Genomic DNA, 25,000 nt, shown 5'->3' on the forward strand with positions numbered 1-25,000 from the left:
AAGAAATGCAAACAAATAGTTATCTCCAATTATCAAGGGTCCTGTAGCACAGTAGTCTACGTTCCATGCTCACTATTGAGGAACCCAGGTTCAATCCCCCGTGCAAGTCAGAAGCGGTTGGACACATTTCCTCTCGCCTGATGCACCTGTTTACCTAGCAGTAAAATAGGTTCACCCCCGGGAGTTAGGCAACTGTTGTGGCTTGCATCGTGGGGAAGGGCAGTAGGAAATGAGACCTCACCTGCACTTGGTAGGGGGTTAAAAAAAGAAAGATAGCCGTTTTGTACATCTTAGAGGACTGGGCATCTCTTTGAGGCTGTTAATCTCTCTCTTTGTCTCTCTGTCTCTCTCTCTCTCTCTCTCTCTCTCTCTCTCTCTCTCTCTCTCTCTCTCTCTCTCTCTCTCTCTGGGAGAGCAATTCCTTAATGGGGGCCACATTCTCAGGCCATTGCGATATTACCCTCCTGATTGCTTGCCTATTCCACTAGCCTGCTGGGCACCTTACTAAAAATGTCATTTAGCCTAGAACTACATTTCCTCAGTACAGCACAAGTAACGAGACGGAACGACCATTAACGAGCGAGTCCCTATAATTATGTCAAGTGCCATTTAATACCCCACCCAAAAAAAAATACTTGAATTACAATGAAGGGTTAAAACTTGAGTGTTCAAATGGTATAATTATCTTAAAATGGTATAATTTTATTCAATGTTAGGTTTGTATTAGAGATATTACATTTAATATAATTAAAAAGGTTTTAATTATAATTAATTATAATTGGTTAGGATTATTCGTAGCACGTTGCTGTGTTGTTATGGATGATGTAATTTAATGTATTCCTTTGTTATAGTTGTAATAATTACATATAGTTTACATATATAATTACATATGATTATTAATATGGCGAAACGAGTTAAGTCGCTGATGCTCCACGCGGCGTGTTGATGTCCTCTACCCGATTTTACCTCACGTTAACCTCGAGAGTTTCGGCATCTTATGGGGGTTGACACCATGGTATTGTCTCTCCCGTATGGGCCTGATGGCTGAGTGGACAGCGCTTAGGATTCGTAGTCCTGAGGTTCTTGGTTCGATCCCCGGTGGAGGCGGAAACAAATGGGTTTCTTTCACCCTGATGCACTTGTTACCTAACAGTAAATAGGTACCTGGGAGATAGCTGCTACGGGCTGCTTCCTGGGGGGGGGGGGTGTAACAAAAAGGAGGCCTTGTCGAGGACCGGACCGCGGGGATGCTAAGCCCCGAAATCATCTCAAGATAACCTCAAGATAAGATTGGCTCCGGTCTCTAACTAGGCCTCCTGGTTGGTAGTGTGATTAACCAGGCTGTTAGTCGCCACCGCTCGTAGTCTCCCAAGGTACAATATGCCACAAGGGCACGTGAAGTTGCCATTGTGCAAAATGGCGTTGCCATGGCGGCGACGCATCTTGGAATTAAAATACAATCCGATAATCCCTCTTTCTTACTATCTGAAGAGTCTATCCTTGCCAAACCATATTTATTCCCCCTCATGATCGTCTATGTCGTGATCATATCCCCCCCCTGTTCCTTCTATGCCAGACTGACCTTCCCCCCCTAACCCACTCCCCCTCCCCTCAGCACACAATCAGCCAACTCTCCAAAAGACATATACAGACTCCTGTAAACCAGGAAATTGAGACAGTAGGCTTGCAAGTTGCACAAGGGTGACTAACCTAATCGTGCAATCAACTAATGCAGTGGCCGTGCAATGGCAGGGGGGGAGGGGGGAGTAGGGGGAAAGGGACTCAGGCTTAATGGTGATTTTGTCGACGTGAGGGGGTCCTAGCAAGACACCTTAGGGGACTCTGATCTCTTCGTTAAAGGGGAGTAAGGGAGACTTTGGAAACCTCGTAGATGGGATTGGACATATATATCCTTTTCGCTCTCAGTGTAGAGATTTGATGTATGAGAGATCTCTGTTTTAATGTGATTAGAAATGATTGGGTTTGTGGAAAGCATTGTGTTTGTTGCAGCTCACTCTGTGTTTGTGTATGTTGTAGGTTTTGAAGAGAATATCATTGTGGCATAGTTGTCTTCATCATTTTTTATGAATAATATTGATCTAATGAGAGAGAACTCATTAACACACACACACACACACACACACACACACACACACACACACACATACTCGGGGGGCCTCGTAGCCTGGTGGATAGCGCCCAGGACTCGTAATTCTGTGGCGCGGGTTCGATTCCCGCACGAGGCAGAAACAAATGGGCAAAGTTTCTTTCTCCCTGAATGCCCCTGTTACCTAGCAGTAAATAGGTACATGGGAGTTAGTCAGCTGTCACGGGCTGCTTCCTTGTGTGTGTGTGTGGTGTGAGGAAAAAAAAAGTAGTTAGTAAACAGTTGATTGACAGTTGAGATTCGGGCCGAAAGAGCAAAGCTCAACCCCCGCAAAACACAACTAGATGAATACACACACACACACACACACACACACACACACACACACACACACACACACACACACACACACACACATGCACACACACACACATGCACACACACACACATGCACACTCAATAAGCACAACTGATTACTCGAGTTTAACACAGTTTCAAATACAGATAAAATTAAAGAAAAGACGATCAAGTCCCATTGCAACAAACAACTGGAGACTGAAAGATGGAGGCCCAGGAGCTTGAGCTCGTCTTAAAACACCAGACAAATGTATATGAACTCATCTAAACAGGTCTCTGAGTGCCTGTGTACACCACAGACCTTCCAGCCGTCATTGTAGACACGTAGTATGCACATGGCTGCAATTTATATGTCCGTGTTGATTGTTCATCTGGGCTAATTTGACCACGTAAGCAATTTGCATATGAAACTAATTTGTGGACCTGAAATTTTTCACTGATCTTAATAGGTGATATAAATCTACAGCGAACATTAGAGTAATTTTTTTCCCCCGGCTGCGCTGGGAACAGTGTTGCAGGTTGTCCTGTAGTGTGTGTACAGGAGCAGACTGTTGTAGGTTGGTCTGTAATGTGTACAGGACCAAACTGTTGCAGGTTTCAACCTAGAATCTTTCTTAAATTCTTAGAACTTGCCTAAGCTTTCTGTCATTGAGGCTAAATTATTTCCGTCCTGACTATTCTGTGTGTGTGTACTTACCTAGTTGTTCTCACCTAGTTGTGCTTGCGGGGGTTGAGCTCTGGCTCTTTGGTCCCGTCTCTCAACCGTCAATCAACTGGTGTACAGGTCCCTGAGCGTGTGTATGTGTGTGTGTGTGTGTGTGTGTGTGTGTGTGTGTGTGTGTGTGTGTGTGTGTGTGTGTGTGTGTGTGTGTGTAAAAACACCTGCTCTAACCTCCAAATAAACAACAATCCAATATTACCAGCATGTGCTCATGTCAATTTAAATACTTACAATACAATTTGTAACATAAGAATACAGGAGTATCGTAGCCAGGTCAACCCCTTCCCCCATATTCTTACGCAGACCATTCTTGGCAGGACAGGTCGTTGGAGGATGAGGATGGCAGCCGTGGAGGTGGGGAAGACAACAGGCAGCCATGAGTGTGGAGGATGTGGTAAGAGAATCAATGACCGGTACCTCCTGAAAGCCGTCGACCTATACTGGCACGAAGACTGTCTCAAGTGTGGTTGTTGCGACTGTCGACTCGGCGAGGTGGGGTCCACCCTCTACAAGAAAGCGAATCTCCTCCTCTGCAAGCGGGATTATCTCAGGTAAGTTCAGGTTACAAGGTGGTGGGGTCGATGTGGCGTGATGAGTCTTTTGAGAGCAGTGCAGTGGATTCGAACCCCCGGGCGATAGGAGTGGTTCCTATGACGCAAGTTCGATGCCATAGGACTCCTCCCTTAAAATATTTATTAGTTATATATATATCGCACCAATGGGACAGTTTTTGAAGGGAGCATCGATGTGTGTGTATTAAATTAGAAGCCGTAATCACAGGTGTTATTAAACCAAAAAAACACACACACACACACTCACTATGAAGTCATCTTCAGAAACGACATAGTTACCGCGTTGACGATAGGGTGAAATTGACCTTTTGTAAATGTACATATGGTGGTTAGCATTGTAAATGTGTGGCCACGTCTGTGGTAGAAAATAATAATAATAAAAAAAAAAATGCTGCTATCCTGGCTGAGCAGTGTGATTCAGCATCAGTGCGCATCAACAGTGCGCACAAAAAACGCTAAATGAACTCGCTAAATAAACGAGTTTTAAGTAGCGGTCTGATCTCTGATCAGGTTTCATGTTTTTGTTGCTCTGGTCAACGAGGCTGTTCGACGCCGCTGCTTGTTGTTGTTGTTTTGAGGTATGAATTACAGCCCAGTTGATCAGGTATATCCTTTAATTGGCGGGGCCGCTGCTAGAGACGCTGATCTCTAGCTGGGATTCTGGGATTAGGATAGCGCCAAAGGTAAGACTCAGTGTATTTTACCGAGGGAGGAGGAGACGAGGAGCTAGAGCCCCCTCGGGTTCCTAACGAGTCTTGAGGATTGGAGGGGCCTGCCGGATCCGGGCCTTGAGGATTGGAAGGGTCTCCCAGATCAGTGTCTCCAGGATTGGAGGGACTTCCCGGGGATCTAGGTCTTCAGGATTGGAGTGGCCTCCCGGATCAGTGTCTCCAGGATTGGAGAGACTTCCCGGGGATCCGGGTCTTCAGGATTGGAGGGACTTGCCGGATCCGGTAGAAGGATCGTGAGGACTTTTCAGGCTCTTCAAAATATTTGTATACGTATTAACTGAAGCGTGGAGTATACTGTATGTATACTCCATGACTGAAGTAATCCTTGCTACTTACAGGGACGAGTCTCATCTATGCTCCTGTGTACTCAGAGAATTTGATAACGAATTTAAATGTAAAACTGTTTTTATTTTAGCATTGTGATGCTTCTAACGAGTCCATACTGACTTGGCGCCGCGTTAAGTCAAAAGATCGGAGAGAGAGAGAGAGAGAGAGAGAGAGAGAGAGAGAGAGAGAGAGAGAGAGAGAGAGAGAGAGAGAGAGAGAGAGAGAGAGAGAGAGAGAGAGATGGGGAAGAGGGCTTAAGAGGAAGAAGGGAAGCTGAGAAAATGCAAAGGATGAGAATGGTCAAAAAAATAAGGAGAATTAGATAACTTACAAAAAATATATATATTGCTATCTTGGTGCAGGTAATGTCTCTAGGGACCAGATGTACATTCAGCTAAATTATCCCAGACAGCTGAGGGGACAGCGCTCGGGATTCGTAGTCCTGAGGTTCCGGGTTCGATTCCCGGTGGAGGCGGAAACAAATGGGCAGAGTTTCTTTCAGCCTGATGCCCATGTGGGCGGTAGTGGGGGTCCACTGCCACCCACATGTTGGATATGGGATCCACTACCGCCCACAGGATGGGTATGGGATCCACTACCGCCCACAGGATGGGTATGGGTGGTCCACTACCGCCCACAGGTTGGGTATGGGATCCACTACCGCCCACAGGATGGGTATGGGATCCACTACCGCCCACAGGATGGGTATGGGTGGTCCACTACCGCCCACAGGATGGGTATGGGGTCCACTACCGCCCACAGGATGGGTATGGGGTTCACTACCGCCCACAGGATGGGTATGGGGTCCACTACCGCCCACAGGATTGGTATGGGGTCCACTACCGCCCACAGGATGGGTATGGGGTTCACTACCGCCCACAGGATGGGTATGGGGTCCACTACCGCCTACAGGATGGGTATGGTGGTCCACTACCGCCCACAAGATGGGTATCATTGTATAATCAATGAACTAAGCTAACTAGACATGCACAATCTGGTGTGCTCTCTAAAGCTTAGTCTAGTCTAAACTCTTCTCCAGCTTAACGCTTAATACTAACTCCCAAGCTAACTGATAAACGAACCAGATATCGTTAGGACATCCTAGATATCGTTAGATCACTCCAGACATCATTTGGTCATTGAAGAAATCGGTAAGTTATCTCAGACTTTGCTAAACCATCATAGATATCATACTTTAAACACAATTCTACCACGCACCGAGTAACATTTACACAATCATTCTCAATTGTGTAAATGTACAGTATTCAGCACACATTCAGAGAAGCACATCCGGAAAACATAAACACAGCACAAATGCAGTTAAGAGAGAACAATTACAGTTAAAGAACAAACCACATACCACACCACACCACCACCACACCACCACACCACCACACCACCACCACCACCACCACTACCACACCACCACCACACCACCACTACCACACCACCACCACACCACCACTACCACACCACCACTACCACACCACCACACCACCACACAACCACCACACCACCACCACACCACCACAACCACACCACAACCACACCACCACACCACACCACCACTACCACCACACCACCACACCACCACCACACCACCACCACCACACCACCACACCACAGCACTTCCCTCTCCTCCCACAGCTGAAGTAGATGGTAACTGAACGCCCTAATTAATGAATAGTTTGCAATGGCTCACTAATTATTGTTATCTCAGTTAAGGGAGAACATAATTGGAAGGGAAAGGATATGTCGTAAGTAGAAGTAATAGGAAGATGACCACTAATGACTGGTGCTGTCTCGGAGGAGTGTGCAGCCCTTAGGGCAGGAAGAGGGATGGGGGAGATGGGGGAAGAGATGGGGAGTGCGGAAAGAGGGGCAAGGAGGAAGATTGTGGAGAGTAGAGAGATGTCTTTTTTGTACATAAGGAGTTACAGGGTAGTGATTATATCAACGGGTTAAGGGTGAATGGGTTAATGGGTATGACTGGGTTGAAATGAATTGTTAGAAGTTAAAAGGTATCTGGGGAAGATGTGGGTTTGTGTGTGTGTGGGGGGGGGGGTTGTAGGGGTTAGGGAGGATAGGGTGTGTGTGTGGGGGGGGTCATAGGGTGGACAGAACCGTTTGGGGACACCGGGTGGACAGAAGCACGTGTACTCACAAGGTAAGGGACTCTCTAATGACCATTTTTGGAGAGAGAAAACAGAAACAACTCTGATTGATGTGATCAACTTAAAGTAGTGAACTTCCAACAACAATTGGAGATTACAGTTAAAACTGTTGTCGTAACGGATGTTGAAATTAATGGAATTGCAGCCGGATACACAGTGTTTATATAAGATAAATTATAGCTGCTGATTAGATGTTCCACCTGGTTGTTACTGTTGGCTGTTTGTACCCTTAACCGTAGTAGTATAATGTTAACTAAGGAGATTGTGATGATTGAAGTTACAGGTGGCTGATGATGATGGCGAGGATTTTGTAACAGGTGCTGTTACAGGTGTTGATTTTGCAACAGGTGTTGTTACAGGTGTTGATTTTGTAACAGGTGTTGTTACAGATGTTGATTTTGTTGATGTTTGTTGTGGTGGTGTTGCCCAATATTAACCCAGCAGGTGTTTAAGACGTGTACTCGCCTAGTTGTGCTTGCGGGGGGTTGAGCTCTGGCTCTTTAGTCCCGCCTCTCAACTGTCAATCAACTAATGTACAGGTTACAAATCTCAGAAGTGTCAGAAGTGGGATTAACAGTGTGTGTGTGTGTGTGTGTGTGTGTGTGTGTGTGTGTGTGTGTGTGTGTGTGTGTGTGTGTGTGTGTGTGTGTGTGTGTGTGTTTGTGTGTGTGTGTGTGTGTGTGTGTGTGTGTGTGTGGTTCTTAACGTGTATTCCAGTATATATGGGTGTCTATAGATGTATATAACATTCACATATACACATTCGCATGTGTGTATACATCATTTTAGGTTCTGTTTAGGGAATCATTATTATTTGAGTCAAACGTTTTCCCAAGGAAGTGGTCCTGGGGGATAGAGGCGACCCAAGTAGAGAATGAGGAGATGATAGAGACGACCCAAGTAGAGAAGAAAGGATAGGGGCGACCCAAATAGAGAGTGAGAGGAGGATAGAGCCGACCCAAGTAGAGAGTGAGGAGATGATAGAGACGACCCAAGTAGAGAAGAAAGGATAGGGGCGACCCAAATAGAGAGTGAGAGGAGGATAGAGCCGACCCAAATAGAGAGTGAGAGGAGAATAGAGCCGACCCAAGTAGAGAATGAGGAGAGGATAGAGCCGACCCAAGTAGAGAAGAAAGGATAGGGGCGACCCAAATAGAGAGTGAGAGGAGGATAGAGCCGACCCAAGTAGAGAATGAGGAGATGATAGAGACGACCCAAGTAGAGAAGAAAGGATAGGGGCGACCCAAATAGAGAGTGAGAGGAGGATAGAGCCGACCCAAGTAGAGAATGAGGAGATGATAGAGACGACCCAAGTAGAGAAGAAAGGATAGGGGCGACCCAAATAGAGAGTGAGAGGAGGATAGAGCCGACCCAAGTAGAGAATGAGGAGATGATAGAGACGACCCAAGTAGAGAAGAAAGGATAGGGGCGACCCAAATAGAGAGTGAGAGGAGGATAGAGCCGACCCAAGTAGAGAATGAGGAGATGATAGAGACGACCCAAGTAGAGAAGAAAGGATAGGGGCGACCCAAATAGAGAGTGAGAGGAGGATAGAGCCGACCCAAATAGAGAGTGAGAGGAGAATAGAGCCGACCCAAGTAGAGAATGAGGAGAGGATAGAGCCGACCCAAGTAGAGAATGAGGAGAGGATAGAGACGACCCAAGAAGGGTCAAAGGGAGAAGGAAAGGGCGATACAAAGGAGACTAAGGGTAGGACTGTAACGGCCAAAGAAGAAAGGGAGTGAGGGAGGAGGGGAAATGTAGGGGAGATATAAGTGAGGGGAAAGGGGGGAGGGGAGGGGAGGGGAGGGTAGGGGAAGAAGCGAGGTGGATATAGCAATTTGAGGATGAAACTGAGCATGTCTCACTGTTGGATTATCCTGGCCTATCCCGGGAGTGAGGGAGGAGATTAATTGGTGAGAGAGAGAGAGAGAGGGGGAGACACGCTAGAATAGGAAAGCCAGACGATGGGAAAGAGTCAGGGAGAGGAGGATGGAAAGGGAAGAATAGGGGTGGAGAGGGGGGGGTTGAATTAGATCAAAGGGAGATAGATATACTGGGGTAAGGGGAGCGAGAAGAAAATGGGAGAGGGGGAGTGGAATAGGGATTTGAAGGTGGAAGGGAGAGAGAGAGGGCCATACAGTAGGGTGGAGTAGTGTTGGCACTCCACCCGGGTGCCTTCTGGGTGTGGGGTGAAAAGGGAGGGGTGGAATGGGTGTGGGGTAAAGGGGGAGAGGTGGAATGGGTGTGGAGTCAAGGGGAAGGGGTGGAATAGGTGTGGGGTCAAGATGAAGGGAGTGGGAGGGGGATGGGATCAAGCAAGTAATGGAAAGATTATGACTGAAGGGAAGGGAAGAGATGGGAGAGGGAGTGACGCTGCCACGGGTGACCCCCAGCCCATTTAACCTAACCAGAAACGTACAAACCCAAGCAACCCGCCTAACCTACCGAGTCCCCGTGCATAGAAAACGGAAATATTTGTTAGCCGATAACCCCTCTTGTTTTGTTTTGTTTAACGTTGCATTTGTAACGTAAGAAACGGGACCTATTATTTGAGAGAGAGAGAGAGAGAGAGAGAGAGAGAGAGAGAGAGAGAGAGAGAGAGAGAGAGAGAGAGAGAGAGAGAGAGAGAGAGAGAGAGAGAGAGAGAGAGAGAGAGAATAATGCACTTTTTTCTAAACGCTAACGTCACCAACGTACAAAATAAGGGGTTCTTCAAAAATACGGACTCACTAACGTCCACATTTTCTATGAATGGTTGGTAATGCTAGGTGGGTTGGTTGGGGTGGGTTTCCTACGTTTTAGCACCCCGTATTTGGTGCGTACGACGGTAGAAATGGGTGCTCCAAGCTGGAGAAGCCTCGACGATCATAAAAAATACTGAGCAAAACAGAGTTAGAAAGCTTTGTGAACATTGATTGACAGGAAAGCTTTTAATAGCAAATGGGAGAATTAGCACAGGTAGGAGGAAAATAGGCATAGGGGAGGAGGAGGAATGGGGAAATGGGGAGATTTACCTCTATCAGATTTACCTTGATATAGGGTAGAGCAGCATCCTCTGACCTGCCTCATGTCATCTCCCCCTCCCATTTCCCCTCTCGCTTCTCCCCTTTCCTTTCCTATCCCCCATCCCTCTTCTTCCCCCTTAAACCCCATCGAAGCTTCAATCACACTTAATTACCAACTGCTGCTCTCTTTCCCCCTCTCCCCTTCTTTCCTATCCTCCCTCCCTTCTCGCTTCCCCTTCGACCCTCATTCTGTAACCCCTCCCTGCCCCAACCTATCCCCAATTCACCCCCTAAGAACTCCTCCACCTATCCCACCCCAGTGAGCGCCCCCACAACCCCCACGTCAGCACCCTCCCCCATTTTACAATAACACCAACAGCTTATCATAATTGGTGTTGTGTGTGCGTGTGTTAATTGTGTGTGTGTGTGTGTGTGTGTGTGTGTGTGTGTGTGTGTGTGTGTGTGTGTGTGTGTGTGTGTGTGTGTGTGTGTGTGTGTGTGTTAACTCTGTGTGCGTGTGTTAACAGCTAAGCTAAGCTGCTTCCCTCTTGTTAAGGAGCTGTGAACGTGTGTACTCACCTAATTGTGCTTGCGGGGGTTGAGCTTTGGCTCTTTGGTCCCGCCTCTCAACTGTCAATCAACTGGTGTACAGATTCCTGAGCCTTCTGGGCTCTATCATATCTACATTTGAAACTGTGTATGGAGTCAGCCTCCACCACATCACTTCCTAGTGCATTCCATTTATTAACTACTCTGACACTGAAAAAATTCTTTCTAACGTCTCTGTGGCTCATCTGGGTACTAAGTTTCCACCTGTGTCCCCTTGTTCGTGTCCCACCCGTGCTGAAGAGTTTGTCTTTGTCCACCCTGTCAATTCCCCTGAGAATTTTGTAGGTGGTTATCATGTCTCCCCTTACTCCCGTGTGTGTGTGTGTGTGTGTGTGTGTGTGTGTGTACTCACCTAGTTGTACTCACCTAGTTGTGTCTGCAGGATCGAGCATTGACTCTTGGATCCCGCCTTTCGAGCATCGGTTGTTTACAGCAATGACTCCTGTCCTATTTCCCTATCATACCTGGTTTTAAAATTATGAATAGTATTTGCTTCCACAACCTGTTCCTGAAGTGCATTCCATTTCCCCACTACTCTCACGCTAAAAGAAAACTTCCTAACATCTCTGTGACTCATCTGAGTTTCAAGCTTCCATCCATGTCCTCTCGTTCTGTTACTATTCCGTGTGAACATTTCGTCTATGTCCACTCTGTCAATTCCTCTGAGTATCTTATACGTTCCTATCATGTCCCCCCTCTCCCTTCTTCTTTCTAGTGTCGTAAGGCACAATTCCCTCAGGCGCTCTTCATACCCCATCCCTCGTAGCTCTGGGACGAGTCTCGTTGCAAACCTCTGAACCTTTTCCAGTTTCATTATATGTTTCTTCAGATGGGGACTCCATGATGAGGCGGCATACTCTAAGACTGGCCTTACGTAGGCAGTGTAAAGCGCCCTAAATGCCTCCTTACTTAGGTTTCTGAATGATGTTCTAACTTTTGCCAGTGTAGAGTACGCTGCTGTCGTTATCCTATTAATATGTGCCTCAGGAGATAGATTAGGTGTTACGTCCACCCCCAGGTCTCTTTCACGCGTCGTTACAGGTAGGCTGTTCCCCTTCATTGTGTACTGTCCCTTTGGTCTCCTATCTCCTAGTCCCATTTCCATAACTTTACATTTGCTCGTGTTGAATTCTAGTAGCCATTTCTCTGACCATCTCTGCAATCTGTTCAGGTCCTCTTGGAGGATCCTGCAATCCTCATCTGTCACAACTCTTCTCATCAACTTTGCATCATCCGCAAACATCGACATGTAGGACTCTACGCCTGTAAACATGTCGTTAACATATACAAGAAATAGAATTGGTCCCAGCACCGATCCTTGTGGTACTCCACTTGTTACTGTTCGCCAGTCCGACTTCTCGCCCCTTACCGTAACTCTTTGGCTCCTTCCTGTTAGGTAGTTCCTTATCCATTCTAGGACCTTTCCCCCCACCCCCGCCTGCCTCTCGAGCTTGAACAGCAGTCTCATGTGCGGTACTGTATCAAAGGCTTTTTGGCAGTCCAGAAATATGCAGTCTGCCCAACCATCTCTGTCCTGTCTTATCCTCGTTATTTTATCATAGAATTCCAGAAGGTTTGTTAGGCACGATTTCCCTGTCCAGAACCCATGTTGATGTTTGTTCACAAACCTAATGTTCTCCAGGTGTGCAACCAGTCGCAGCCTAATTATTCTTTCCAGTATTTTACAGGGGATGCTTGTCAGTGATACAGGTCTGTAGTTAAGTGCCTCCTCCCTATCTCCTTTCTTGAAGATCGGCACGACATTTGCCTTCTTCCAGCAACTGGGCAATTCTCCTGACATAAGTGACTCATTAAAGATCATTGCCAGAGGCCCGCTGAGGGCCTGTGCTGCTTCTTTTAGTATCCACGGTGATACTTTGTCTGGTCCAACTGCTTTAGTTGCATCTAGAGTTGTCAACTGTTTCATTACCTCCTCTGCTGTCACCTCTATATCTGATAGTCTTTCATCTAGGGTAACCCCTTCCAACAATGGGAGCTGCTCAGGCTCGGTAGTGAACACTCCATGGAAACTGGCATTCAGTGCCTCGCAGATTTCCTTGTCACTTTCAGTATATGCCCCCTCTGTCTTCCTTAGTCTTGTCACTTGGTCGTTCACCGACATTTTTCTTCTTATATGACTGTGTAGTAACTTGGGTTGTTTTTTCGCTTTGATTGCAATATCGTTCTCATAGTCCCTTTCCGATGTTCGTCTTATGTTAATGTAATCGTTCCTAGCTCTGTTGTATCTGCTTCTGTTGTCCTCTGTTCTTTGTCTTCTGTACTTCCTCCACTCCCGTCTGCTGGCCATTTTTGCTTCCTGACACTGTCTATTAAACCATGGGTTATTATATTCCTTCTTATTTTTTCCCTTTACCGTTGGTATAAATCTCTCTTCGGCCTCCTGGCATTTCTGTATGACTAGGTCCATCATATCTTGGACTGTTTTTCCTCTAATTTCTTCCTCCCACTGCACTTCACCCAGATAGTCCCTTATCCTCATATAGTCCCCTTTCCTGTAGTCAGCTCTCCTTTCCCAGATGTGTGTGTGTGTGTGTGTGTGTGTGTGTGTGTGTGTGTGTGTGTGTGTGTGTGTGTGTGTGTGTGTGTGTGTGTGTGTGTGTGCGTGCGCGTGCGAGGTTCTTTACGTGCATTTCAGCATATATGAATGTCTATAGATGAATACTGAATAGCATTCACATATATACACCCTCCCATGGTCATGTGCATCATTTTATGTTCTGTTTAAAGGTTCGTATTTCCCTCCCTTGTCTCTCCCTTTCTCTCTCTCCCTCTCTCTCTCTCTCTCTCTCTCTCTCTCTCTCTCTCTCTCTCTCTCTCTCTCTCTCTCTCTCTCTCTCACTCACCCTCCTAGATACGGACGTAACTACCTTCTCTGTGAAAAACCTCTTACAAAGTAGTTTTTCTTTACACCTCTCTCTCTCCACCTTCAATATCTCTGTTACCCCTTCCACGCCCCTCATTTCCCCTTCCTTAATCCCCCCTCCCCACTTCCTCCCCCTCACCCTTCCTTCCTTCCCCCCTTCCTTCCCTCCCCCCTTCTGCCAGCGTCTCAACGTGCGCTGCCCCGAGGTAGTTGGCACGCTAATTAGGCTGATTACCATGGCGGGTCGTTAGTGCGGCTCGTCTGGGTGTGGTGCCAGACTGTGCCTGGCACCCCACTTCAACTGGCCGCGCCCCCCCCCCCCTTGGCACTGGCTTGGGGGGGGGGATCGGAGGGTAAGCGGTGATATAGATTCTGATGAGAAAGGGAGCGTCAATTTCTGTTTACTATGCTGTTATGATTTCGGGGCTCATCGTCCCCGAGGCCCGGTTGCCGACCCGGTTAGATGCTATGATGTTGGAGAACCCGTTGAGACGATTGAAGGGAGGGGGGGGGGCGGGGTTCTGTTGGCCTGGTCTGTGATTGGTGGTTCGTGTTGTAGGTCACACGTGGTGTTGAACAACCAGTTATAGGTTCTGATACTTGTTCGGAGACCTCGTTAACAGTGCTTTAAACACCACCTCACATAAAAAAAATTGTTCAACCCTCCCATCCCTCTCTCTCCCACCATCCCCTCATCTCTCTCTCTCCCTTCATCCTCCTCTCTCTCTCCCTCCCCCCTCCCTCTCCTTCCCTTCCTCCACCTTGGGGGAGGGTCGCCTACCTACTACAGAGTGGCATTAACTAACCCTTAGAGGGGGAAGGGAAAGAGGGAGGGGGGATCGTCTCTAACTCCAGCTGGGGGGGAAAGGAGGAAGGGGGGACGAAGACCCCCCCAACGCCCCCCCCACCCTCCCCCCCCCCCCGCCCCCCCGGCTCATTACAAGTTTCCTCCTGGGTACCAGTGGTCCAGCAATGGCCGATAATTGAGTGGTTCCCAATGCTCCGAGCTCATTTTAAGTCACGCTCCATTGGGGCTCCGTGCTCTGTTGCCTTAAGGGTAGGGGGGAGCGTTCCTCACATAGGGAGAGGAGGTGGGGAGAGAGGGGGGAGTGGGAGGGGGTGGGAGAGATTAAAGAAATATAGAAGAGGGAATGACGGAATAAAATAATATAAAGCATATCTGAGGAGATGAAAAGGGATAGATATAGATATAGAATGAGAGATTAGAAGAGTGTTATAGGGGAAGAAGTGTGAGACAGCTGGGAAGAATATATGGGGAGGGGGGGGGGATGCAGGAGATGGGGTAAGGGGGGAAGGGGGAAATTTTTATGTAGGGGGGGGGGGAGTAAAGAGGATGGAAAGGCGGTCTAGGAAAGGAAAAGTTTGAGAATGTGAAGTATAGTGAAAGGTAAAATGGTTGACGGGCTGTCCGCCTTGCTGACACCGTGTGTGTGTGTGTGTATTCACCTAGTTGTGCTTGCAGGGGTTGAGCTCTGCTCTTTCGGCCCGCCTCTCAACTGTCAATCAACTGTTTCTACTACTACTTATTTTTCACACCACACAGAGAGAGAGAGAGAGAGAGATTCTTCACACACTTCATCACATTTGGATATCTATAGATGAATACTGAGTTCCATTCACACTTACACACTCAGATCCTTTCACACATATGGTGATATCCTGTTTAGCTATCTTTATTTTATTATTATTGATTAATTAATTTTATATTCGCTATTTTTAAGAGAGTTAGGAGGGACAAGATCACCACATACAAGATTCTCAAAGAAATTGACAGGGTAGATAAAGACAGAGGGGGATTCTGATCAGCATTTCACCTAGAAATTACATATATTGTGGAACTTAGTTTTCATCCAGTAGATAGAGGCTCTTGGGCCACCAGCTATGGGAGCGGGACGTCTTATCTTAGAGTAATCCTTCTAGCATTAAGTCCTCTTAACATTTCCATGCTGTTCCACACCCTGATGGCTTGGTGGCTGCAGTCTGAGGTTTAGTGGTTTGTGTGTAAAGGAGTTCGTAGAGCTCCTGGATTGTCTAATCATATGGTGGACGGTGTTTTGCTGCTCTCCTTAGTGTCTTATGGGGGGTACGAGTGGGGTAGGGGGGGTCTGGGTGGGGGGGGGGAGGGGGGCGGTTGTTAAGAGTTAATTGGGATAAAACTCCTTGTTAGCATCCTTAAGAAATAATAATAGTAATAATGGAACGTTCTCTGACGCAATATGATAGCTGGGGTGGACTTGCTGGGGGTGGACTTGCTGGGGGTGGACTTGTTGGGGTGGACTTGCTGGGGGTGGACTTGCCGGGGGTGGACTTGCTGGGGTGGACTTGCCGGGGGTGGACTTGTTGGGGTGGACTTGCTGGGGTGGACTTGCCGGGAGTGGACTTGTCGGGGGTGGACTTGATGGACTTGCTCTCGGGGTGTTGGAGGCAAGAACAATAGTAGAGGCAAAATTTACGAAACAGAATGACAAGGGAAAAAAGAGAGAGACAATAAGAGGAAGAGAGCGAGGGAAGGGGAGAGAGAGAGAGAGAGAGAGAGAGAGAGAGAGAGAGAGAGAGAGAGAGAGAGAGAGAGAGAGAGACAGAGAGAGAGAGAGAGAGAGAGAGAGAGAGAGAGAGAGAGAGAGAGAGAGAGAGAGAGAGAGAGAGAGAGAGAGAGAGAGAGAGAGAGAGAGACAGAGACAGAGAGAGACAGAGAGAGAGAGAGAGAGACAGAGAAAGACAGAGAGAGAGAGAGAGAGACAGAGAGAGAGAGAGAGAAAGAGAGAGAGAGAGAGAGAGAGAGAGAGAGAGAGAGAGAGAGAGAGAGAGAGAGAGAGAGAGAGAGAGAGAGAGAGAGAGAGAGAGAGAGAGACAGAGAGAGAGAGAGAGAGAGAGAGAGAGAGAGAGAGACAGAGACAGAGACAGAGACAGAGAGAGAGAGAGAGAGAGAGAGAGAGAGAGAGAGACAGAGACAGAGACAGAGACAGAGACAGAGAGAGAGAGAGAGAGAGAGAGAGAGAGAGAGAGAGACAGAGAGAGAGAGAGAGAGAGAGAGACAGAGAGAGAGAGAGAGAGAGAGAGAGAGAGAGAGAGAGAGAGAGAGACAGAGACAGAGAGAGACAGAGAGAGAGAGAGAGAGACAGAGAGAGAGAGAGAAAGAGAGAGAGAGAGAGAGAGAGAGAGAGAGAGAGAGAGAGAGAGAGAGAGAGAGAGAGAGAGAGAGACAGAGACAGAGAGAGACAGAGAGAGAGAGAGAAAGAGAGAGAGAGAGAGAGAGAGAGAGAGAGAGAGAGAGAGAGAGAGAGAGAGAGAGAGAGAGAGAGACAGCGGGGGGGGGGGGGGGGTGAGGTGCTGTTACCAAAATACCTCATTAGCCGTTACTGGAGGGGGCCCTTCGTTAACAGTTTCCTCCTCACTTCCCATCCTCAGTAATTGCTTCGCCGTAATTGGTCGCCCCCCCTCCCCCTATCCCCCCCTCCCACTGCCCGAGCTAACAAGAAGGGGGGGGGAGAGAGAGAGGGGGGGGGGGGCACCGCGCCACTAACAATAAAAGACTTAAAACATACCAAAAGCAACTTCGTTTTCTCGTTGGCTATCGTTATTTTTTGTTCTTTAGGCCTACCCCCCCCCCCCTAAATGGAATAAATATTTGTTTTTAATTGTTCTCGGTACGTTATGCAATTCTTGTTCCATATTAAAATCCCCATTAGTACGTAATGTAAAGTTCCTCGTTATTGGTAGGATTAAAAAATAACGTAATTTTAGGTTATTGTGTTTTAAGTTTAAGTAATTTGTTAGTGTGTTGGGTGGCTATATATCTCGACTTTCTTCTTCCTTGGAAACAAACAAAAAATGGTTATCTTGAGATAAGATAACTATTTGTTTTTTACTCTTTTTTTGGTAGTTATCTTAAATATTATTTACTGTTATTTTACCGTTTCTTAGCGCGTTCAGTGTAGCACTGCTGCTGGTCCTAGCAGTGAGGATAGCAAGAATACATTATTGTAGTGTAGTTGCAAGAATACATGCAACTACAGCAAGCACTGTGTTTGTCAGGGAGTTCTGTATCGTTGTCTTTGTGCCGTGAGGCAGTGGTGTCTGCTGCACCCTCTGTTTAGCCAGCTGTGTCAGGGTGCTCCACCTGGCTAGCCAGCTGTGTTATGATGCACCGTCTGCCTCCCACCTGTCTCTCCCTGCCTCACCAGCTGGCTCAGATGGAGGTTAACTCCGTCAGACATAACACATTCCCCCACAGACGGAGGAAGAAAATCACAGAATTCCTGAACCTCTATAAACTCACAAACATGAAACAACAAACTTTCTAAAAATCATTGAGATCGAATGTAAAAAAAAAATTACACAGGGCCAAGCAAAGGTAAAACCCCCCCTCTCCCCCTCTCCCCCCTCTCCCCCCCTTCCCCCGAAAAAAAAACCATTAGCGATATTAAAAAGATATCGAAAATATTTCTTCTGGCCAAAATTCTAAGCAAAAAATCATTCTTAGTATTATAGATCCTTGCTTAATGGGGACGAAACATTCACTCATGACAACAAATGAGCGAAATTGTAATGAGTTGTGAGGAGAAAAGCGCTGAGCGCGAGTATGACTGGCATAGAGTAATTGTGAGGAGAAGCGATCTTAGGCACTATGTAACGCACTTGGAAGATAAGCATACGTTTTGATCAACCAGGGTGAGACTCATACGTCAGGCTGCGAGCAGCCGCGTCCAACAGCCTGGGTGACCAGTCCGGCAACCAGGAGGCCTAGTCGACCATCGGGCCGCGGGGACGCTAAGCCCCGGAAGCACCTCAAGGTAACCTCAAGGTAACCTAAAATGCACGTTAACTCTGGATGTCTCTGGCGTAGCACAGCCCCCGTTCGGACCCATGAATAGCTCCCCCCCTCCCTCTGGACCCATATATAACCCCCCCCCCTCTGGACCCATATATAACCCCCCTCTGGACCCATACATAACCCCCCTCTGGACCCATATATATAACCCCCTCTGGACCCATATATAACCCCCCTCTGGACCCATATATAACCCCCCTCTGGACCCATATATAACCCCCCTCTGGACCCATATATAACCCCCCTCTGGACCCATATATAACCCCCCCCTCTGGACCCATATATAAACCCCCCCTCTGGACCCATATATAACCCCCCTCTGGACCCATAAATAACCCCCCTCTGGACCCATACATAACCCCCCTCTGGACCCATATATAACCCCCCTCTGGACCCATATATAACCCCCCTCTGGGCACATATATAACCCCCCTCTGGACCCATATATAACCCCCCTCTGGACCCATATATAACCCCCCCCCCTCTGGACCCATATATAACCCCCCTCTGGACCCATATATAACCCCCCCCCTCTGGACCCATATATAACCCCCCTCTGGACCCATATATAACCCCCCTCTGGACCCATATATAACCCCCCTCTGGACCCATATATAACCCCCCTCTGGACCCATATATAACCCCCCCTCTGGACCCATAAATAACCCCCCTCTGGACCCATATATATAACCCCCTATGGACCCATATATAACCCCCCTCTGGACCCATATATAACCCCCCTCTGGACCCATATATAACCCCCCTCTAGACCCATATATAACCCCTCCCTCTGGACCCATATATAACCCCTCCCTCTGGACCCATATATAACCCCCCCTCTGGACCCATATATAACCCCCCTCTGGACCCATATATAACCCCCCTCTGGACCCATATATAACCCCCCCCTCTGGACCCATATATAACCCCCCCCCTCTGGACCCATATATAACCCCCCTCTGGACCCATATATAACCCCCCTCTGGACCCATATATAACCCCCCCTCTGGACCCATATATAACCCCCCCTCTGGACCCATATATAACCCCCCTCTGGACCCATATATAACCCCCCGTCTGGACCCATATATAACCCCCCTCTGGACCCATATATAACCCCCTCTGGACCCATATATAACCCCCCTCTGGACCCATATATAACCCCCCTCTGGACCCATATATAACCCCCCTCTGGACCCATATATATAACCCCCTCTGGACCCACGTATAGCCCTTATAGACCCCATGTTCTTCTCCCTATATCAAGTCTATATTCATTAAGTATTCCGGATTCAAAACAAAACCCATACCCTGTGCTGACGAAGCCAAGCACTTTACAAACAAATATAAATAATAAAAAGCAAGCAGTTAGCCAGATCCTGTTGTATTTTCCAGGGTCTTAAAATAATGTAAGGAAGAGATTAGTCAGCCCCTTGTTTAGCAAATACAATAAATCAATTGATTTGGGCGTTGTTCCAGGCTTGTGAGGGCTGGGAATGTAGCAGCAATTTGTTTTTAGATTAGGATAAATCACTTGCAACTAATGTTTATTGATTTAAAGTAGGTTGTTGGGAAATTACTTGAAGTGATAATTGCAAACGCCTTACGAACTCATCTTGAAAAAAATTGTATTAATAAATAACTCGCAAGAAAAGAACTAATTAAGTTTTTTTTACAAATTTACTCTCATTGTTTTCAAGCATATTTGAGACGGGAGTGGTAAAAAATTACTATATTACGAACCTAGACTTCAGTAAGGCATTTTGATATTGCTCAGACACGAGACATTACCGAGGAAGGTATAAAATCGTGTTATAGTGGGACAAGAAAAAGTCTTAAATTGGATCAAGATCATCACACAAGAAACACTGGGTCATCACTAACAACTGGTTGTTAAGTCGTTAGTGACCAATAGCCCCTGATGATTTACGACGTCATCATACACACTGATGATTCTGATAGAGCTAGTGACCAACCACATTTAGTACATTTAGCTAAGACACCATACCCGGGTCAGGCACTTACTGTACCTGAGGCAGAGTTTGACAGTTGGGCAGAACCAGTTCATCGGTCTAACAAGCATAACCTTCCAAGCTCAAGGAAAAAAACGGTAACCCAAATATCATTTGACCACAAGTGACGCTACAAAATCTAATTACAAAAAGAGGACCCGAGAGTAATGATTAATACAGCAATCTTGCGGGCGTGTGTGGGGTGTCCGCCCCCCTCCCCTCACAGCATGAGGAGCCTGTGAGGGGAGGGTGGGCGGACACTCACCCACTCACACTCATTCGTGGGTGAGTGGAGACATCCCAACCAGTAATGAGGGGGCCCCCCATTCTTTTTCCCTATGCCATGAGGCGAACCGGTTGCATTAGCTACATTTAAATGTCTGTTAGTTTCTGAAAGATTTTAAAAAGGTACAAATCTCTCCATCTAAATTTTGCGTTAAAATCCAGCGTATAGTCACAATCAGAGTACATATCTTCCGAGGAGAAGTACGATATGTAGTTCAATACACGTAAGAAGATTCAGCCATGTCTACGACACTTACATATACTACAAGGTATTAGTTTTAAATATTTAGACCTACTGGTCTCTTGAAGTTTTTCTCCATAACACATTTATAACACACACACATACACACACACAAACACATACACACACACACACACACACACACACACACACACACACACACACACACACACACACACACACACACACACACACACACACATTGGTGTATACCTCATCTCGGTGTATACATATAATACATATATATTTCGGCGTGTGTAGAGATGGCCTTCTGGCCTGCTTGCAGGGATGCTGGACTGCTTCATCTCCCGCTTCTGATAAAGAACTGACTAAGACTCCGGCTGGCCGGAGTCTGCCATGGTGAGGCGACTACGGGACGCGATGGGGAATTAGTTTTGCATAATTAGTATCGAGAGAGATAATGAGGAGCGTGAGGAGCGTGGAGGTGAGGCGCGGTGTTGTTCCTCTACAGCTCCAGCATCCCTCTTCCTCCCTCCTTTCATCTCCCTCCTACGCCAGCATCCCTCTTTCCCCCTCTACATCTCCCTCCCACATCAGCATCCCTTGCTGCTAAGACATTAACACCTGGATGAAGCTATGCACATTGGCGATTTTTGTAGGTGTGTGTGTGTGTGTGTGTGTGTGTGTGTGTGTGTGTGTGTGTGTGTGTGTGTGTGTGTGTGTGTGTGTGTGTGTGTGTGTGTGTATGTGTCAGTGTTGTGTATGCACGTCTGTGTAAGTATGAGCGGCCGCCCTCGTGTGTACCAGTGCCAACATACACAGAGAGAGTCCCCACGACACACACACACACACACACACACACACACACACACACACACACACACACACACACACACACACACACCTAACTACCTCCTTGGCTGTTGAAAGTGGAGCTTGAGATTTAGTAAGATCTCTCACCTCTCAAACTAAAGAACTACCGGTTTCGTTCCTTATTAAGTCGAAATTAGTGTCAGACTTAACCTGAATTGTCTCATTTCAAATGCAGTTGAAATGCAGATGAATTTCTGGGTTGGGAGATACAGCTTCTTGGTTGATATTCACCTCTAAAGTTTCCCTTCTAAGTTGGATCAACTTAGATGCTGGGCATGTAACTTAAGCTGTAGTCTTTGAATGGGTGTTCGGGCAGCTGCTTAAACTATCGAATTACAAATTGCAGTTGGGTATTTATAGCTTGTTATGGAGTTAAATATAGCTGCGTAGTGTATGATTTTAGGTGCTGGGCACATTGTGGAATGTACGGCTTGATACGGACGTGCCCTGGGAGCTGTGAGGCATAGACGTGCCCTGGTGAACTATGGGGTATAGACGTGCCCTGGTGAACTATGGGATATAGACGTGCCCTGGTGAACTATGGGGTATAGAAGTGTCCTGGTGAACTATGGGGCATAGACGTGCCCTGATGAACTAAGAGGCATAGACGTGCCCTGATGAACTAAGAGGCATAGACGTGCCCTGATGAACTAAGAGGCATAGACGTGCCCTGATGAACTAAGAGGCATAGACGTGCCCTGATGAACTAAGAGGCATAGACATGCCCTGATGAACTAAGAGGCATAGACGTGCCCTGTTGAACTAAGAGGCATAGACGTGCCCTGATGAACTAAGAGGCATAGACGTGCCCTGATGAACTAAGAGGCATAGACGTGCCCTGATGAACTAAGAGGCATAGACGTGCCCTGATGAACTATGGGGCATAGACGTGCCCTGATGAACTATGGGGCATAGACGTGCCCTGATGAACTATGGGGCATAGACGTGCCCTGATGAACTATGAGGCATAGACGTGCCCTGATGAACTATGGGGCATAGACGTGCCCTGATGAACTAAGAGGCATAGACGTGCCCTGATGAACTATGGGGCATAGACGTGCCCTGATGAACTAAGAGGCATAGACGTGCCCTGATGAACTATGAGGCATAGACGTGCCCTGATGAACTATGAGGCATAGACGTGCCCTGATGAACTATGGGGCATAGACGTGCCCTGATGAACTATGAGGCATAGACGTGCCCTGATGAACTATGGGGCATAGACGTGCCCTGATGAACTATGAGGCATAGACGTGCCCTGATGAACTAAGAGGCATAGACGTGCCCTGATGAACTATGGGGCATAGACGTGCCCTGATGAACTAAGAGGCATAGACGTGCCCTGATGAACTAAGAGGCATAGACGTGCCCTGATGAACTAAGAGGCATAGACGTGCCCTGATGAACTAAGAGGCATAGACGTGCCCTGATGAACTATGGGGCATAGACGTGCCCTGATGAACTAAGAGGCATAGACGTGCCCTGATGAACTATGAGGCATAGACGTGCCCTGATGAACTATGGGGCATAGACGTGCCCTGATGAACTATGGGGCATAGACGTGCCCTGATGAACTAAGAGGCATAGACGTGCCCTGATGAACTAAGAGGCATAGACGTGCCCTGATGAACTATGGGGCATAGACGTGCCCTGATGAACTATGGGGCATAGACGTGCCCTGATGAACTATGAGGCATAGACATGCCCTGATGAACTATGGGGCATAGACGTGCCCTGATGAACTAAGAGGCATAGACATGCCCTGATGAACTAAGAGGCATAGACGTGCCCTGGTGAACTATGAGGCATAGACGTGCCCTGATGAACTATGAGGCATAGACGTGCCCTGATGAACTATGAGGCATAGACATGCCCTGATGAACTATGAGGCATAGACGTGCCCTGGTGAACTATGAGGCATAGACGTGCCCTGATGAACTATGAGGCATAGACGTGCCCTGATGAACTATGAGGCATAGACATGCCCTGATGAACTATGAGGCATAGACGTGCCCTGATGAACTATGAGGCATAGACATGCCCTGGTGAACTTTGAGGCATAGACGTGCCTCTTCAGACTACCACATTTAGATCACCAACATTTACACAGCCGCTCTAGACTATATAAAGAATTACAGATTATATTCACCTAGTTGTGCTTGCGGGGGTTGAGCTGTAGCTCTTTGGGCCCGACTTCGGTGTAAGGTTCGGTGCCCCCTCTCCCCCCCCCCCTCCCAAGAGCTGGACACCTGGGGGAAGGTGTTGGACGCTCCCTAATTAACTCACAGGTACAATGAGCTTCGAACCGGCAGCGCTCCACCGTCGCCATTGCTCAAGACAAAGTGACCATGTTCCGTAATTAATGGGTCGGTGTCTATACGCCAAAGCCTCACAATTAGTCCCTTATGCAAGTAATTTGATACTGTTGCAGTGTGCACAAATTAGGGCCTCGGTGGGAGTCGAAGCTGGTGCAGCAGCCGACTCCTAGCGCCAGCTCAGGCTAAGAGGCTAAGTCATCAACCCAATTAAGGAGCCTAGCAAACTCTTTTTTTTTCTTCCCCCGGCAGCCAATTAGGCTCCATGGGTGATGAGTCTGATTCTCTTCCAAGACTCCAATGGCAAGTATTTACGATTCGTCATTAAACGGTAATATTGGGAGCAGGATTTTCAAAGACCCCCCCATAAACACACACACACACACACACACACACACACACACACACACACACACACACACACACACACACACACACACACACTGTATGCCAACAGAGTGATATTTAAGAGGTCAGACACTTGCTGACCTGACCTCTACACGATCCAAAGGTAGAGGGGGGGGGGGCAGAAGGCCCCTCCCACTTATTATAGCTAAGTGACACCACTGACCACTGTGCTAAGTGACACCACTGACCACTGTGCTAAGTGACACCACTGACCACTGCTACTCCTGTAACACTGTAAAAGTGTTTGAGTTAGTTTATTTAAAATATATATAGAGTACATGAGTCACAGACAAGGATCTGAGAGGCGCCAGTTGTCTGCCTGAGATCTCACACCTCTAACCGTTAACGACCCCAAGTGACCTGAGGTCAGATCATGAGAATTTCACCTTGCTTCCGCTAAGCTTATAATTGTAGTCTGGTAGCCTTCAAACATGCCGACGTTTAAGGAGTGGCTTGGTAGTGCCGGAGGCTATCTATTTGTGGGCGGAGTTAGCTACTAGGTTCCCCAATATAAACTCGGAGAGCTATCCAGAAAGAAGGATTAAGAGACAGAACAGCAGACG

General features: G+C 47.4%; 1 protein-coding gene across 6 annotated transcripts in view; it reads left to right on the top strand.

Annotated features, from left to right (window-relative positions):
• LOC123759666 (uncharacterized) overlaps positions 1 to 25,000 on the top strand; it is a 364,501-nt gene that overhangs the window by 244,936 nt on the left and 94,565 nt on the right. For 4 of the 6 annotated variants that reach the window (XM_069318034.1, XM_069318055.1, XM_069318064.1 and 1 more), the window contains exon 2: positions 3,508 to 3,736. In XM_069318034.1, the coding sequence (XP_069174135.1) occupies positions 3,519 to 3,736 (218 nt within the window). In that variant the 5' untranslated portion in view covers positions 3,508 to 3,518. Of the gene's footprint in view, positions 1 to 3,502; positions 3,737 to 25,000 lie in introns of all 6 variants that reach the window. The other 2 variants (XM_069318051.1, XM_069318040.1) reach the window with 1 other exon arrangement.

This window comes from Procambarus clarkii, chromosome 8 (assembly GCF_040958095.1).
Source record: "Procambarus clarkii isolate CNS0578487 chromosome 8, FALCON_Pclarkii_2.0, whole genome shotgun sequence".
NCBI classification, from domain to species: domain Eukaryota; kingdom Metazoa; phylum Arthropoda; class Malacostraca; order Decapoda; family Cambaridae; genus Procambarus; species Procambarus clarkii.